Here is a 16,183-nt window from a genome sequence, read left to right on the forward strand (position 1 = left end):
AGGAGCACAGATTAAGAACTCATCTTGGATCCCACCCAGAGACACGTTTGCTCCACATGAAGCACACAAGGTGCTTATCTGAAATACCAGCTGTATGAAAAAGGAATCAGTGGCCTTAGAAGGCAATGACCTTCCTCTGCCAAAGGTGGACAAGCCTTCAGAGGGACATCACAGAGGGGGACAAAGTCCCGAACCTGGTTGCCCTCCATGACTCTCCTAGCCCTGTGGGTCCACGTCCTCTTGAAAACAAACATGAATCGCTTGCCCTTGCTTTCCCTCTGAGAGATATGGCGCTCACCGTGTGCTGTCAAATAGCTCTTGCTATGAAGGAAATTCTAAGAATGGTTCACAAGTAAATTACCAAGCAATGCAATACATGAAGGCAAGTTTTCAAAAAGCACAAAGAACCAGATTACAATGAAAATGGAACATGGAGTAAAAACAGAAACAGGAAAAGGAACCTGAACTCCCGCCTGCAGGTGCCGCCTCCGACCCACCTTCCTTGAGAGTATTTTCTCCGTGACTGTTGGAGTGATCTGGCAGGTCACTCACCAGGGTGTGATGAGAATGGGAGTGCCTGGCGCTCAGGCTCTCCATCTCCGTGGCTGCGTCCGAACTGCCCCGCCGGGTAAATTTCCCTGAGGTGAACAAGGGCACCACAAAAGGGTTGGAAAACCTGAAATATTCTCTGCTGAGATCCTGTCTTTCCAAAGGACAGCAGTGAGCGTGAAGGGATGTTAACAAGTGCGTGAGGCACAGCCAAGCAGCAGGAATTGAACTTGCCTTGGGAATACTCAGGGTCAAGAGGATTGAGGAAGCTGGCTGTGGTGAGGTCAGCCCCAACGTAAGCCAAACGTCAGAAACTATCTGTTGCACCCCCGCTAGCTGTCAGCTCCTCATTCTAAGCTGGCCTTCTTAATATGCCGTCCAGAAAGAAAAAAGAAAGCTTTCTTTTTCTTTTCTTTACATCTTCCTTCTTTAACACCCAAGTCAAATAAAAGTCTATCTTTGGCTTCACAATGAAAGTTAATGCGCAGCTAGAGTATCTAAGAAATAGGGCCTTTACCTGTCTAATTATACAGGATTCTTGCATAATTAATTCAATTATCTGCATTTCTTTGAATATGAAGTCAAAGCATTATTTTCATACTGGGAGGCTTGCATTTGGGCCCAAATTTCTTGACTAAACTGTTTAAGAAAGATCCAGATTTGCCCAGGAGCCCTAGATCCAGATTTCTAAACAGGTCACTCAAGCTCTGCCCTACTTTGGAAGGTCATTGTGCTCACCTAAAATGGTGGTTTGCCAGCCTCCTTTCTCAATGCCTCGCCTGTCTTCTCCAAGCCCAGAGAAACTTCCGAAAGAGAACGCGCTCCGGGTGGGCGACACATCCAGATGATCCTCGTGAAGCAGGAATGGCACCCCCATTCTCCGTGGCCTCCTCTTCCCCGTGTGGTGGAACGGGATGGAGCCTTTCCTCTCTCTGTCTTCTTTGCGGCTCTTGAACTATAAGGATGAGAGTGAGGGGTTAGGCACAGGGCCAAGGAGAGGTTACAGTTTGCTTCCCAAAGGCCACCAAGGTCTGCAGTAAAATGCAGAAAATGTTCCAGGAAGAAGAGACACAGAAAGTCACTGAATATCATCCAGGAAAGATGGGATAAATTTCCAAAATGTATTAAAAGTAGGAAAGAAATGAAGAAAAGGTAACATATTCCCTGGTCTCTCTGGTGAGTTGGCTTAAAGCAGTGGTTCTCAAAGTATGGTCCCTGGACCAGCAGCGTCAGCATCACCTGGGAACCTATCAGAAACACAGAGCGCAGACCTGCTGGGTCAGACTCTCACAAGGTAAGGCCCAGCAATTTGTGGAGTTTAATAAGCCCTGCAGGTGATGCTGATGCATTCTAAATTTGAGAACCACTGGACCAGAGTATAGGATCCCTGAGTCACTGCGTGGACCAGCTAATATTTTGTGTTTCATTTTTCAGGATCAAGATCAACTGTTTCAGCCAGACAACTTCGAATGTGTGCCACTGTTCATAAGGAGAGTCAAAGAAGACACAGAGCATGCATCGGTACAAACCCATTATTCCTACCAGTCAAACAAGTTCAGGATCCAGTATAAATAAGAGTTTAGAATTGCTTGGGAGGCTTTTAAATTATACCAATGTCTGGGCCTAACCTTCAGTAATTCTGACTTAACTGGTCTGGAGTCAGGCCTGGGCAGTGACTGGGCACTGAATTTTTAAAAACTCGCCAGAGATTCTCACCTGCAGTCAGTACTGAAAACCTCTTTTTTCCCCCGAATGACTGATGTTTTAGGAAAACTACAGCTATTGCCTATTATTTCACTATTAATGAAGGCAGACATGACTGCTTGCTTAGCAACACTCTGAGCTCATAGATAAGTTAATAATCTGTTCTGTGTTCTTCATCGACATAAACTAATCATTTTGAAAAAGAGAAAACAAAGCTACCACACACATATTATTCTACACATATTACTTTCTATGTGGTTAGCTCCATATAATTATAAAAAAGAGGTGTGGAGTGGTGGATTCATAAGAGCATGAACTATTTAGCTAGAAGACCTAGTTTTGAGTTTGGACACAAACTACCTAAATTTGTAAAGCTCAGTGTCTTTCTTTCCTTCTTTTTTTTGAGAGTAATAATTAACATTTATTGAGAGTACTTACTAAGTGCCAGGCACAATAATGACTGTACACACATTATCTCACTTAATCCTCATAACTTTGAGGTAAGTTGATTATGTACCCAATTTACAGATGAAGAAACTGAGACATAGTATCATTTGGCCAGTATCACACAAGTGAAAGTGGCAGAGCTGGAAATTGAACCTGATCAGCTGACTCCCAAGGGTACGCTCTTAGTCCTTTGTGCCAAAGACTCCACCTTTAATCTCCCATCTTTAGAGTTCTAGCTCCTTGTAGATGCTCGATAAATGTGTGTTGAATGGAAACCTGCACTGCGACTTACAAGGAGAAGTCGTGATGGGAGAAAATCTAGTGACCTGTTAAAATAATTTACTACTTTATTAAGACAGCTTGGTTTCTTTGCTGTCTTTAAAACAGAAATGACTTCAGAATAAATATTCCATGATGATCCTGTCACTCTAAGAAGTGCAGTAAGGCTCAGTCTCTTAAGGGCAAAACGTTCAGAATAAGGATTTCATTGGACTAAATGAGAATCATTTAAATAAAGTGCTTGATAAAACGGGTTGAACCATCTAAACGCAAGTTACCATCACTGCTACAACTACCTCCATCACCACACCACAGAAAGCACACTCCACACAGAATCAGGACTGAGCTTTGTAACATCCCCACGTAACGTTTAGCACGTGACGCACACAGAGGGACTCGCACAAGGTCATGCTGCAAGCTAGCATTCTAACTTGGAGCTCCTTCTGTTTCCTGACGTTCCTTTCCCGTCTACCCCACACTGCAGCATAAGCAGAAGCACCTCATGATTTTTTTTTTTTAATTACCAAAACATCACAGAGCATAAGTTGTTCTACTTACCTTCTTAAAAATGTTCATGCCAAGGTCTGAAGAGAGATCGGGCACTGCAGACCTACGTAGATTGGTCAATGAAACCTTGGAAAAGGCCTCAGGGCTGAGAGACTTGTCCTCTTCATTACATTTCATGGTGAGATCCTTAATAGACAGGAAAGGTGGACTTAACGATCAAGGACTTGGGGCTTTCTATCCAAATACTTTCCTTATTGAGGTGTCAGATTTTCAGTAGAGATATGCCTACTGTTGTGATATCTGTGATACTGTTTAACTCGTGTGTCCAGAGTTTTAGGTTCTGAATCCTGCTACTGCGGAGACATACTCCATCTTAATTGGAACTTCTGTTCAGAGTTTTCAACAGTGAGACCATGAAGCTCCAGATTCAGGCAAGCTAAGAAAATAGGAGGGGATAGGTATGTTTTTTTCTTTTTTTATTAAAAAAAGAAATGTTTTTCCATTTAATGATGCACCAAAGGAGATACTCACTTTGGGCAGAATCACCCACTACTAAAACGGAGTATATTTCCTTTTTTCTCTAATATTGCTCATGTTTATTTTTAGAATATGCAGATGTTTTTCAGACACAGCCAATTCACGTTTAAGTGAACCCAAACAACTGGAACACACCACAAATCCCGTGTTCTACATATTGAACACGTGGTAGTGATGAGAGAGAGGGAGGAACAAGTGTTCGAGCTGATATTATGACATTCATTTATCAAAAAGAGATTTTCAAGAGAATGTCATCACATCAGTACACATTCAGTTTATTCTTCCAAACAACTGGAATAAATATCAAGACTACATATCAGAAAGCAATATTCCAATGATGACATTGAGGTACTGGAAAATTTTGAACTATGCAAAACAAGTTCACATTCAGTAAAATGTTAGTGTCATGCATTTTATAATATTGGTAATTGACAGATTATATGTGAGCATTCTCTATTAACTAGCACTTCGATTAGCCAAAAGCCGCAATTTTCCATTATTCTGGATCAACAGAAGCTTATTCTAGATTAGTGTGCACAAAAGGCAGTTAGATAGCACTTCTTGGAATGGTAAGTTACATGCTAAAGAGCAGCGAAATGGTCTAGCAGTACAAGATGGAAGAGAAAGGATGACAGCATCAGAGTAACCCACCAACCAACCAGTCAGCACTGGAATAAACGAGAGCTGGATGCACAGAAGAAAAAGAGACTCTGTTACAGCCGAAGTTGTTATTCAGATGCCAACGGACCGAGTCCCCCTTACTTGGGTTTTGTGGGTGTTCACTAGTGAGGGAGCCGCCGCCACCATGGAGCTGCTCCTCGGTCTGGGCAGCAGAGGAATGTCTGGCTCTGGGGGCTTTTCTGGCTTCTCTTCCAACATGTGTCGCAGCCTTTGTAGATAGTACATCAGAGACCACTGAGTGCCCTCCTCAGACCAGTGGGGCTGGAGCAGACAGCGAAGAACAGCTACGTCGAAGTAGGTGGCATAGCGGGACCTTTGACACGGAGGTATCACGAGAGAGGCCCTGTTCCCAACGGCAGAAAGAAGATGATTATATTGGCAATCAAAATGGTTGGCACAACATAGCTTATAGCTCTGCCTGTCTCATTTCTTCATCTATTCATTCACTTACCTCTTGTCTGGTTTACTCTCATATCCTCCTAACTGGTCTCACCCATTCCACTTTTGCTAGACACCACCTGGAAGTAGGGGCACTGGAGAGTTTTGAAGGATAGGTAGGAATAAGCCAGGCAAACATGAGGATAGGGCAGGTGGGTACACTGGCATTTCAGTCAGAGACAACAATGCCTACAAAGGTATGGAGTTTTAAAAAAATCATGAGTTTTGGGTGGGTATGGAATTTGCGTGGTGGAAAATGATGAGCATCGAAAGAAATAGATGAGGTGCAGATCTGATGTTTCTTTTATACTAAACTACCAGCTTTGACTTTTACCTCGATAGAAATGGGAATGATATTTGTGTACTTCATTAGGCTATTTTAATTTCACTTGTGATAATGTTAGGTAAAAGAATCAAGGAAACTCCAAAGTGCTAAACAAGCAAAAGTTACACTATGAGGAAAATGAAATCATTTTGCACATTCTAAAGTTATATGTCCAGGTAAGATAGCAAAGATAATTTTTAAAAATCTCAAGATTCTGGAATTCTATTGTTCAGGGTAAACACATGATATATTCATTACTTAGTGTTCCATTTAATTGTACTACCAAATAGTTTTAAGCAATTAGCATAATACATCATCTTAGATATCTTAGGGGATATGACAGTAAGTAAATTTAACTTCCTTATCTTCAGAAACATATGGTCCAGTGAAAATTATAGACAATAAATAACAAATTATTAACTTAAAACTTCTTGGATCCAAGATGGAATCTTAATCTAAAATCTAAACTTAACCCCTAAGCACAATTTCTTCCTGAGTTAGAGGGTGCAAAAGAGAAATTTTTGTACCCTGTTATCAACTAGCAAATGGTGTTCCCACGCATGAAGAGCTTCAGCCAAAAATGTAGCCACTGAGAGCGAGAAGGAGTGATTCTCCTGAACTTCCCACATCTATATTTTTTGAATTGAAGGTTATGACTCATTATTGTTCAAGAAATTAATTCAAAAGGATATGACTCCTATTAAAATGTTAACCAAGAAAACTATCAGAATGCAGCAAATGGAGAAGGATTTGTATGGGTGGTGAAACTTGTTTCACTTCACATATTTGTCGTGAGTCATGAGTTAAATATATTTCTGACTGTGGGCTGCAGTAAAAAGTTCAAATATACAAACCCAGACCAGGGCTGGTGCCCTGTGAGTCACTTCACAGCTTTTCTCCTCCCCAATCCAACCACATGTTGCATGTTACTCGTTCTGTCTCATTAGCAGCATTGACTGCTATGTCGAGGGGCGAGTGCCCACGTACACAGTGGTTTTGAACACTATCTTGTAGTCTAAAATTCTTGAATATTTTAACTGACAAGTAGTGAACTGACTAAAAGTTAAAATTCAGTCATATAAGGTACTACATGAGTAATGATTTAACTGAATTGGCAGTGAAAAGAAGCTCCCACAGATGTTATGCTAGGGTTTATCCCTTTTCCAGGGAGCTAGAATACTCTTTGGACAACAACTACATGGTAGCTTTCAATCCATCAGAAAGACCCATAGATTCTCCTTCCAACCACTCCATCAGCTCCACAGACATCAACATCTCTCATTAGGCTTATTGTAGTTAACTCTTACTAGTCTCATTGCTTCTACTCTCGTTCCTCCACTCCTCTGCTCAAACCTTTCCAATAGGTTGTTTTTAGTCACTCTTAGAATAAAATGCAAGCTCCTTTCAGCAAGGCCTTCCAACATGGCCTGCATAATCTGGCTGTGTCTGCCACTCCGATCTCATTCTTTAACACGCTTGTCCTGCTGTGCCGGTTATTTACATATTGCTTCTCAGCTCCAAATTTATCATTTTTGTTTCCTTGATCTGTGAGAACGGATCTGCGTCCTTTAAATATTTTTCCATTGACATCTGGCACAATGTTAAGCTTCGTCATTAGAGGCAATGGGAAGGTATTGTAGGAAGAAAGAATTTTGCTTCCTGGTTCTGGTGAACTTGCTCGGCACATTCCTGCAGTGTGCACAGCTTCCCCAGTGCCAGCCTCCTGTAGTGTTTGTGGCTTGTCCAGTGCTTGCCTCCTGCAGTGCACATGGCTTCTCCAGTGTGCAGCTTCTGCAGCAAGGGCGTTTCTCTAGCACCAGGCTCCTGCAGCACGCACAGCTTTTCCTGTGCCCCCCTCCTACAGTGCAGTGGCCAGCAGCACCCAGCAGCTGGTGGCTTCCCCTGGCACACTCCATATCAGGAGGTTTTGTAGCAGAGTGCCTCTACTAAGACACCTCTCCATGAACGGCTCCTCCTAGCACCCTAGACTGTGGGTTTCTGACAATTTCCAGAGGGCAGATTTCCAGCAAGTTCTGGTGCAGCACTATAGCAACTTCTCTGCCATCCACTGAGGCATGACTTTACCCTTTCCAACAAGGTCAGAATATCAATCCTGGGGAGAGAGGAGTCTTTTGGGTGTTTTGTTTGAGCCCTAAAGTTTGTGACTCTCCATTATATCTGCTATTCCTATATTCTTTAGAGTTCTCTTTACTTCTTGCTAGCCAGTTTCTCATCACTCCAATACTCCAGTCCTGTGCCCCTTAATAACCCCCTATATTAAACTTGCCCCTCTCAAATTACTGTGTGGTTTCTCTCTGCTGATTGGAGCCATCCTGAGACATCTGGCAGCTGTGCTCCAGCCACACTGGCTCTCTTACCACTTTGCATACATCCAGTTTGTGCCTGCTTCAGAGCTTTTCTCTAAGGGGAAATTTCTACCTTCATGGCCTGGGCTTTCTCTGGGCTCCACTCCAATGCCATCCCCTGAAGGAGGTCTTCCTTAACCACCATGTAGAGTGGCCTCCCTTGCCCACTATCCATCTCTTCATCACGTTCTGATTTTCTTCATAGCACAACTTGAAATGGTATTTCTTTACTTGCTTATTGTCTGTCTCTATTTATTTGATAAATTAATAAATTTCAGAAACTGATCAACACAAAGATGTAGAAATCAAAGTCTTCTGTACATACAGGCAATAAACATTTTGAAAATGTAAAGAAAAAAGAGCCTATTCAAAATAATAACAAATAGATAAAATGCCATGGGTTGGGGACTGAAATGATGAAGAATAAAATTGACAAGATAACATTATTATGCTCAAATTTAAATAACATTTGACCCAACAAGCTGAAGATACACATCTATTACAAAAAGTAATGGAAAGAATTTAACATTTAACAATTTAACATCAATTGGTATCAGTAATAGGTAGGGCATAGCTGATTCTCAGCACAGATTTGATCATTGTCCTATATCATGGTTTGAAAACAATAACCCCTATCAGGGTACACTAGGAATGAGTGCACAGGCACTAAACAAGTTAGCCTAGACCATCAACCCCACACTAAAACAAAGTGGTAATACAGGAAGTTGGTGGCACTTGGGGACCACCATAATACCATAGAACATTTTTTTTAAAAAAATCTTAATAAACAGAAAGATAAACTATACTCATTAGGATAAATACTCAATGTTACAAAGATTTCCATTCTCCTTCAAATAACCCATACGGTTAATGTAATTCTCTTTTGTGTTCTGCACCAAATTTTCACGTATGCGGAGGGGTTTCGCACACTACCGACAATTCTCTGGACAACAACAGCTCTCCTACAATTCAATTCAATTCTGACTCCTGTCTACCCAGAGATAGCGTCAGAGTCCACGGGCCAAGGGTTCAGTCCCACAAGACTGCCCCTGCCCCCACTTCAGATGCCAGTGCACATCCAGGTTGTTACCTGTACTTCTGACCAACTGGCTATAAATCCGAAGTTCCCATGGCTCCCTCCTAGGATTCGATTAATTTGCTAGAGCAGCTCAGGAAACCCATTCACTCACTAGACAACAGTTTATTATAAAAGGATACAACTCAGGAACAGCCAGATAGAAGAGATGCATAGATCAAGGTATGGGGAAAGGGCAGAGAGCTTCCATGCCCTCTCCAGGCTTACCACTCTCCACATGTTCTCCAACCTAGAAGCTCTATGAGCCTCACCCTTTTGGGTTTTTATGGAAAGCTCATTACACAGGCGTGATTGGTTAAATCATTGGTCATTGCTGATTGATTCAACTTCCAGCCCTTCTCCCCTCCCCAGTGGTAAGAGGAGTGGGACCGAAAGTTCTAACCCTCTAATCACATGGTTGGTTCTCCTGGCAACCAGTCCCTGTTCTTAGATGCCAGAGAAAAATCCCCTCATTAACATGATAGAAGACACCTTAGCTGCTCTCATCACTTAGGAAATTCCAAAGGTTTTACTCTGTGCCAGAAATGGACAAAGAACAAATACAAACTTCCTATAATAAATCACATGACAAATTCCAACGAAAATTCCAAAGGGATGTATCTTTTAAACGTCGATAAGACTGTTCTGAAACTTAACTGGATGGATGAATAAAAATTTGAAAGTAATCAAGAAAGGTTTAAAGGAAGTGTAAAGAGTGTAAATTGACAGATATTATTCTATGTTTTATAACAATAATATTTAGCAATGTAGTACTAATTAAGGAATAGACAAGAGTTCGGTAGTATAAAATATGGAGCTACAGGGGCCAGCCCAGTAGCACAGCAGTTAAGTTTGTGCGCTCCGCTTCAGCGGCCCAGGGTTCACCAGTTTGGATCCCGCGTGTGGACACACACATTATTTATCAAGCCATGCTGTGGTAGGCGTTCCACATATAAAGTAGAGGAAGATGGGCACGGATGTTAGCTCAGGGCTAATCTTCCTCAAAAAAACAAAAATATATGGAGCTATAAAAGATTAAAGTATTTATAAGAATTTAATATATAAAAAAGATCATCCATCACTTTAGTGCAAAGGATAGATTAGTCAATAAGTAATATTGGCATAATTGACTTACTCCTCAGAAAAATTTAATTTAGCCTATCTTAAATAAGCATATCTTATTCACCAAATAAAATCAAGAGAGATTAAGATTTAAATGCCAAATTTTAAAACCACAGTAGTACTAGAAAACCATTTTGGCTATTTTTTATAATCATGGAGTGGAGAAGGACTTTATAAGAATGTAATGGCCCCAAATTTAAAACAACACAAATCAACGGGTGAATGGATAAACAAACTGTGGTACACTGTGCAATGGACTACGACTGAGCAATAAGAAGGAAGGATCTATTGATATATTCAATAATTATGCTGGGTGAAAGAAGACAGACAAAAAAGAGTATGTTTCCATTTATAGAAAATTCTAGAAAATTGCAAACTGATCTATAGTGACAGAAAGCAGATCAGCACTTGCCTGTGGATGGGGAAAAATGGGGCGGAGGAGGCGCAAAATTACAAAGGGGCACAAGAAATCTGCTGGGGGGATGGGCATGTTCTTTACCTTGACTGTGGTGATGGTTTCACGGGTGCATCCAACAGTATATAACAAGGCAAAGAGTGAGTGGGGCTGAAGCTTCAGGATTTTATTTAATTCTGACTTTCAGGAGGCAAGTACCTATGTCACACTTTCAATGGTAACCATATAATAGAAACAGACAGTTTCCTTCCAGTAGAAGGGAGATAGGGAGTGAAAACTCAGTTAATCAACTAACAGGCAATGAAGAAGAGGAAAAAAAAAAAAACATAAAGACAAAACAGATCAATGGAACTCAATTGAAAGCCCAGAAATAAAAGCACACATCTATATACAGCTAATCTTCGGCAAAGGAGCTGAGGGCCTACAATGGAGAAAAAGAAGTCTCTTCAACAAAAGGTGCAGGGAAAACTGGACAACCACAAGTAAAAGAATGAAAAATGACCATTCTTTTTCACCATTCACAAAAATAAACTCAAAATGGATCAAAGACCTAAAGGTAAGACCTGAAACCATAAGGCTTCTAGAAGAAAATATAGTCACTACACTCTTTGACATCAGTATTAAAAGAATCTTTTCAGAAACCATGTCTTCTCAGACAAGGGAAACAATAGAAAGAGTAAACAAGTGGAACTTCATCAGACTAAAGAGCTTCTTCAAGGCAAGGGAAAACAGGATTGAAACAAAAAAACAACCCACTAACTGGGAAAAAATATTTACAAGTCATATATCCGACAAAGGATTAATTTCCATAATATATAAAGAACTCACACAACTCAACAACAAAAAAATCAAACAACCCGATCAAAAAATGGGCAGAGGACATGAACAGACATTTCTCCAAAGAAGATATATGGATGGCCAATAGGCACATAAATGCTTATGTCAGGATAAATGAAACACTCAATAATAATGAGATAAGAATCTACTTCAACAGGTTAAAAAAATTAAATAAAACCCCAAATAGTAGGGAAAAAAAGGAACATAAAATAGGAGTATATATTAATAAAATATTAAACAACGGTAGAAAGGATTAACAAAACAAAACATTATTTCTTTGCCAAAACCAATAAAAATTAATCAAGAAATGCAGTAAAAGGTATGACCAAAATACTACCATTGAAAAAGCAGACAACTAGATACAGTGATGATTTCAGAAAAAGGGAGAATACTATGGACAAGGTGCCTAAGAGTTTCAATACCTACATATTTATCCAATCAAACTGATTCAAGAAGAAATGAAAACCTAAACAGAGCCTCAAACTTTAAAAAATGGATTGCGGCAAATCAAATTCATATTAAAAATACACCAAGCCTAGAAGGTTTACAGCCAAATTCCATTAAACATTAGGGAACCAGACATCTCCAGTTTTACACAAAGTGTTCCAAAGACAGAAAAAGAGGGAACATTCTTTTCATGAGGCCAGGATATCCTTGCTGCTGAAACCACACAAGAACAGCATAGGAAAGAAAAATCATAAGCCACTCTCATTTATGAGCACTGATTATAAAAATAATACCTTAAATATTAATGAAGTACATCCAGCAATGTACAAATTGGGTTTTTCCCAGGAATTTAAGGATGGCTTATTATTAGAAAACCTATTAAAGTAATTCACCACCTAAAAAGATGACAAGAGAACATACCCACATGATTTTCTCAATAGATGCAGAAAAACCTTTTATAAAATTTAATATTAATTTTTTAAAGTCAATAACAAAAATTAGAAAAGAGCTATAATAAGACAACAGGATAGTGGTACAGAGGCAGGCAGAGTGATGCAACAGAATGGAGAGCCCCAAATCCTACCTTCACATATATGCAAATCTGATATTTAACAGAAAGAAAGTTACAAATCTGCAGGAAAAAAATAATTGTTTAAGAAGTGGTGAGTAAAAAATTAATTTATGTGTAAAAAGAAATCCCTATTTCATTCCACTATATTAAAAAAAAAGCCAACTTTAGAAGGACTGAAGCCATGGGAAAAGAAAAACAGAAGAAACAGAAAAAAATATTTATGACCTGGATTGAAAGGATTTGTAAAGAAGATAACATCCAAACTACTTTTAAAAAGTATCGATAAATTTAACTATATTCAAATCTAAAAATTCCATAAAAAAGCCATAAAGCGAAAAGTCTACAAAGTGGAAAAGATAATTGCTATGTATTTAGCCTACAAAGGATTATTACTCTCATGAATAAAGAATGCTTATAAATCAGTAAGAAAAAGACGAACAGCTCTAATGTGCAAAGAGTATGAAGGAAATTTCACCAAAAAGAAAATCGACAGAGAGACTAAACATAGAGAGATGTACCACTGCATTAATAATCAGGGAAATGTACATTTAAACAACATGGGCTCTCACTTCACAACTGCCGGATCTGGGAGAATATAGGAGCCTGAGGACAGTAAGTATAGCTGAGGATGTGATTAAGCGGAAACACTCAGACACCACTGGTAAACTCTTTCAGCTAACAATTTGGTGATATCTAGCAAATTTTAAAGTGCCTTTGCCCTGTGATCTAGAAATTCCATTCCCAAGGGAAATTCTAATCTTAGAGAAATTCTTGCCCATGTACACAAGGAGACATGTACAAAGATGTTTATTGTGGCAGTTTTGTTGTAGTAAAAAAACTAGAGAACAGGGACTGGCCCCGTGGCCGAGTGGTTAAGTTCGCTCGCTCCGCTGCAGGCGGCCCGGTGTTTCGTTGGTTCGAATCCTGGGCGCGGACATGGCACTGCTCATCAGACCACGCTGAGGCAGCATTCCACATGCCACAACTAGAAGAACCCACAACGAAGAATATACAACTATGTACCAAGGGGCTTTGGGGAGAAAAAGGAAAAAATAAAATCTTTAAAAAAAAAAAAACAAAAAAAAAACTAGAGAACATTCTGAAAGTCAGCCAAAGGAGAATGGGCAAATAACTGCTGGTTCACTCATTCATCTAACAAATACTAATCATGTTTTCTAAGTTGGACCAGGCTGGATGCTTGTAATGTCCTGTCTGCATGTAGATTACTGTAGTGTATTCACTTGTGAAAGGACAGAAAGCTGAACACTCAGGGGGGTGTGCTTTACTCTGCGCCTCTTTAGAGAACAGTAGCTGACTAAGACCTTGGACTTCATCAACATGGGCCAAATATCTACTTTGTATATACATAAAGTGTATCCATATATACACTATGTATAATCCATTTTATATAGAATCATGCATATGTATTATATACATGTATATTTTTATATATTGTACATACATTATATATAATATGAATATATAATTTAAATATTTATGTGTAATTTATGTAGTTTTGCACAAATTGGGCTCATTATCTCCTGGATGACGTGCTATGTCTGTTCTTTCAAAGTATTTCAGTATCTAACCTTTCATTATGTAATCACTTTAATAAAAAGGCTGAGTCTCAGAATTGTAGAGTTGCTGAGTTTTCTTAGCAACTAGACAGCTAGATTCAAAATGAAGGTTGCCATCCTGGGCAGGATATTTTGCATTACCCTTCAACCCTGCTCTCTGACCTCACCCACTCTCCACCCTCATCTACCACCCTGTCCTGGAAGATTGATCAGTATTTCCTCTCCCAAGGCCTTCCCTGCCTCTGGCTCCTGACTGAATTTGGTAAAAGGAGGTTCCCACAGGAGACTGGAAGGCAGAAGGACAATGATTTATTCCCAGAGATTTGCCTAGGGCTGCCACTGTGACCTAGGGCTGATTGATGGTCACAGATCTTGATAGCCACTCTCTTGATAACTACTCCCTCCCTTGCCACTTCAGGCCTAGAACTGACAGCTTCCTGCTGACACCATCCCTGGAGTATGGTGGCAGCTCTTGTGGTGCTCCTACACCCTGTCCAAACCTTTCTAAGTAAGCCCTGTTTTAACCTCTTCTCAAATTACCCAGTATGCCATTTATTTCCTCCTGGGACCCTGACTGCCTAAATCCCCAAGCCCCATTTGAGGGAAAGCAACAACCTTGATTCTCATTCTACCATTTCTTAAGAGACTTCCCTCCCCACTACCCGACTCCATTTCTCTTTCTTAAAAAAGCATGGACTAACTCACGCCTCTTGCCTATCATTTATACCTAGAACAACAGGATTTTTTTTTCAGTGTTGTACTCTTGGATTTATAAAGAAAAGATAAAGTATGAGGTTGTCTGGCTACCAGCTGGGTAATTTTAGGTCCTCAAGCATTTGCGACAATCATTTAACCTATCATAAGAGCCTGTGAAAACTATTGTTTTCTTGATTAGGCTGCTGTGATCAAGGCAGACATTAGTAGTTCAACGGAATTATTTCCCCCTTCCCCCATTGGACCAGCTATCTTTACCCTTTACTTTCTGCTCCACACCTCAATGTCCCCAAATATTTCTAGTTAGGAAATCAGATTAGAGAGTTCTGTAAATTATTTCAAATCCCTAAGGCAGTGTTCCACATAAAGAGATGCCAATGGACTAATTCCATGAGAATTCCAAGGGGAGTGGGGAGGAGAGAAGTTGTCAAAAATGCAGACTCCCAGGTCCTACTCAACACTTAGTAAACCAGAATTGCTGGGGATAGAACCCAGGAATCTTTATTTTAAACAACATCTCCAGGTGATTCTTAAACACTCTTGATAAGACTGGAGGACAATGGCCCTAGAGAAACGTGTAAGGCACAAGTTTCACACTTTTAAGCCAACATCCAAAATAATTCCTATATGAAAACACTAACTAGAATGATATGTTGACAGTTTTGTCCCTGAGGGTGCCAGGTGACTCAGTTTATGTCTTTCTCTACACACAAAATTTATTTGACTGAAAGTAATTACTAACTGTACAGTTGAGCCCACAGTCATTAACCACCGTCCTGAAGAGCGCGTCAGTTCAGCCGATGATGGACTGCACAACAGCAAGACCCCACCAACATAAGGCTGTGATCAGGGACTAAAATCCAGTCTGTAACTTAGATAGCCAAAATTTGTTAAGTAAATTCACATTTCAATTGCTTAACATTTAAAGAGACTCCACTTGAAACAACAATGAAGTCAACACGGCCTTCCGTAGCAAATATTTATAGCCTGAAGTAACTTCATTTTAGATGTTATTTGAACACTAGTCTATTTGACTTAAAGTGTGAGCTGTACTGGAGTGAGCAGTCAATAAAAAACAAGAATGATGAATAAATTTTTAAATTTCATTTAGGACAGCATTATCAGACAATCAACTTGTCACTAAGTAACCAATAAAAATCATTTTAATTAACTAATCAACTATCTATCTAATTAACGTGTGACAGAAAAACTTGCATAACTAGATAAAGATGATATGGGGGCTGCTCATTGTATGATATGACAGAAAAGTTCTTTCCATTCTAATAGTCTATGATTCCACAAGTTGTTTTGTAGAAAAAAATGAAAAATGAAAATTTTGTGAAAGTATAAATACAACTTTTATTCTAAATAGTGTATGTAAAAATAATGAGGAGAAGTACATATACAAAAAAATTAATGATGTTTCTATCTACCTGATGAGTTCATGGATGATTTTTACTTTTTAAAAAATATTTTATACCTTTTAAAATTGTTCTATAATTAGCACATACTTCTTTTATATGCACTTGTTTTTTGCATTATGACAAAAAAAGACTTTTGAAAAAGGTAAGAATTGCTTTAATTTATTTTCC

At 39.5% G+C, this 16,183-nt stretch overlaps 1 protein-coding gene across 18 annotated transcripts in view; it reads right to left on the reverse strand.

Annotated features, from left to right (window-relative positions):
• The window catches only part of UNC80 (unc-80 homolog, NALCN channel complex subunit), a 218,256-nt gene that overhangs the window by 173,782 nt on the left and 28,291 nt on the right, over nt 1-16,183 (reverse strand). For 12 of the 18 annotated variants that reach the window (XM_044746646.2, XM_070489839.1, XM_070489838.1 and 9 more), the window contains exons 8-11: nt 4,786-5,047; nt 3,538-3,672; nt 1,288-1,504; nt 462-638 (exon numbers count right to left, since the gene is read on the reverse strand). In XM_044746646.2, coding sequence (XP_044602581.2) covers nt 462-638; nt 1,288-1,504; nt 3,538-3,672; nt 4,786-5,047 — 791 coding nt within the window. The remainder of the gene's footprint in view (nt 1-461; nt 639-1,287; nt 1,505-3,537; nt 3,673-4,785; nt 5,048-16,183) is intronic. The other 6 variants (XM_070489851.1, XM_070489843.1, XM_014867746.3 and 3 more) reach the window with 1 other exon arrangement.

This window comes from Equus asinus, chromosome 19, assembly GCF_041296235.1.
Source record: "Equus asinus isolate D_3611 breed Donkey chromosome 19, EquAss-T2T_v2, whole genome shotgun sequence".
Lineage (NCBI taxonomy): Eukaryota > Metazoa > Chordata > Mammalia > Perissodactyla > Equidae > Equus > Equus asinus.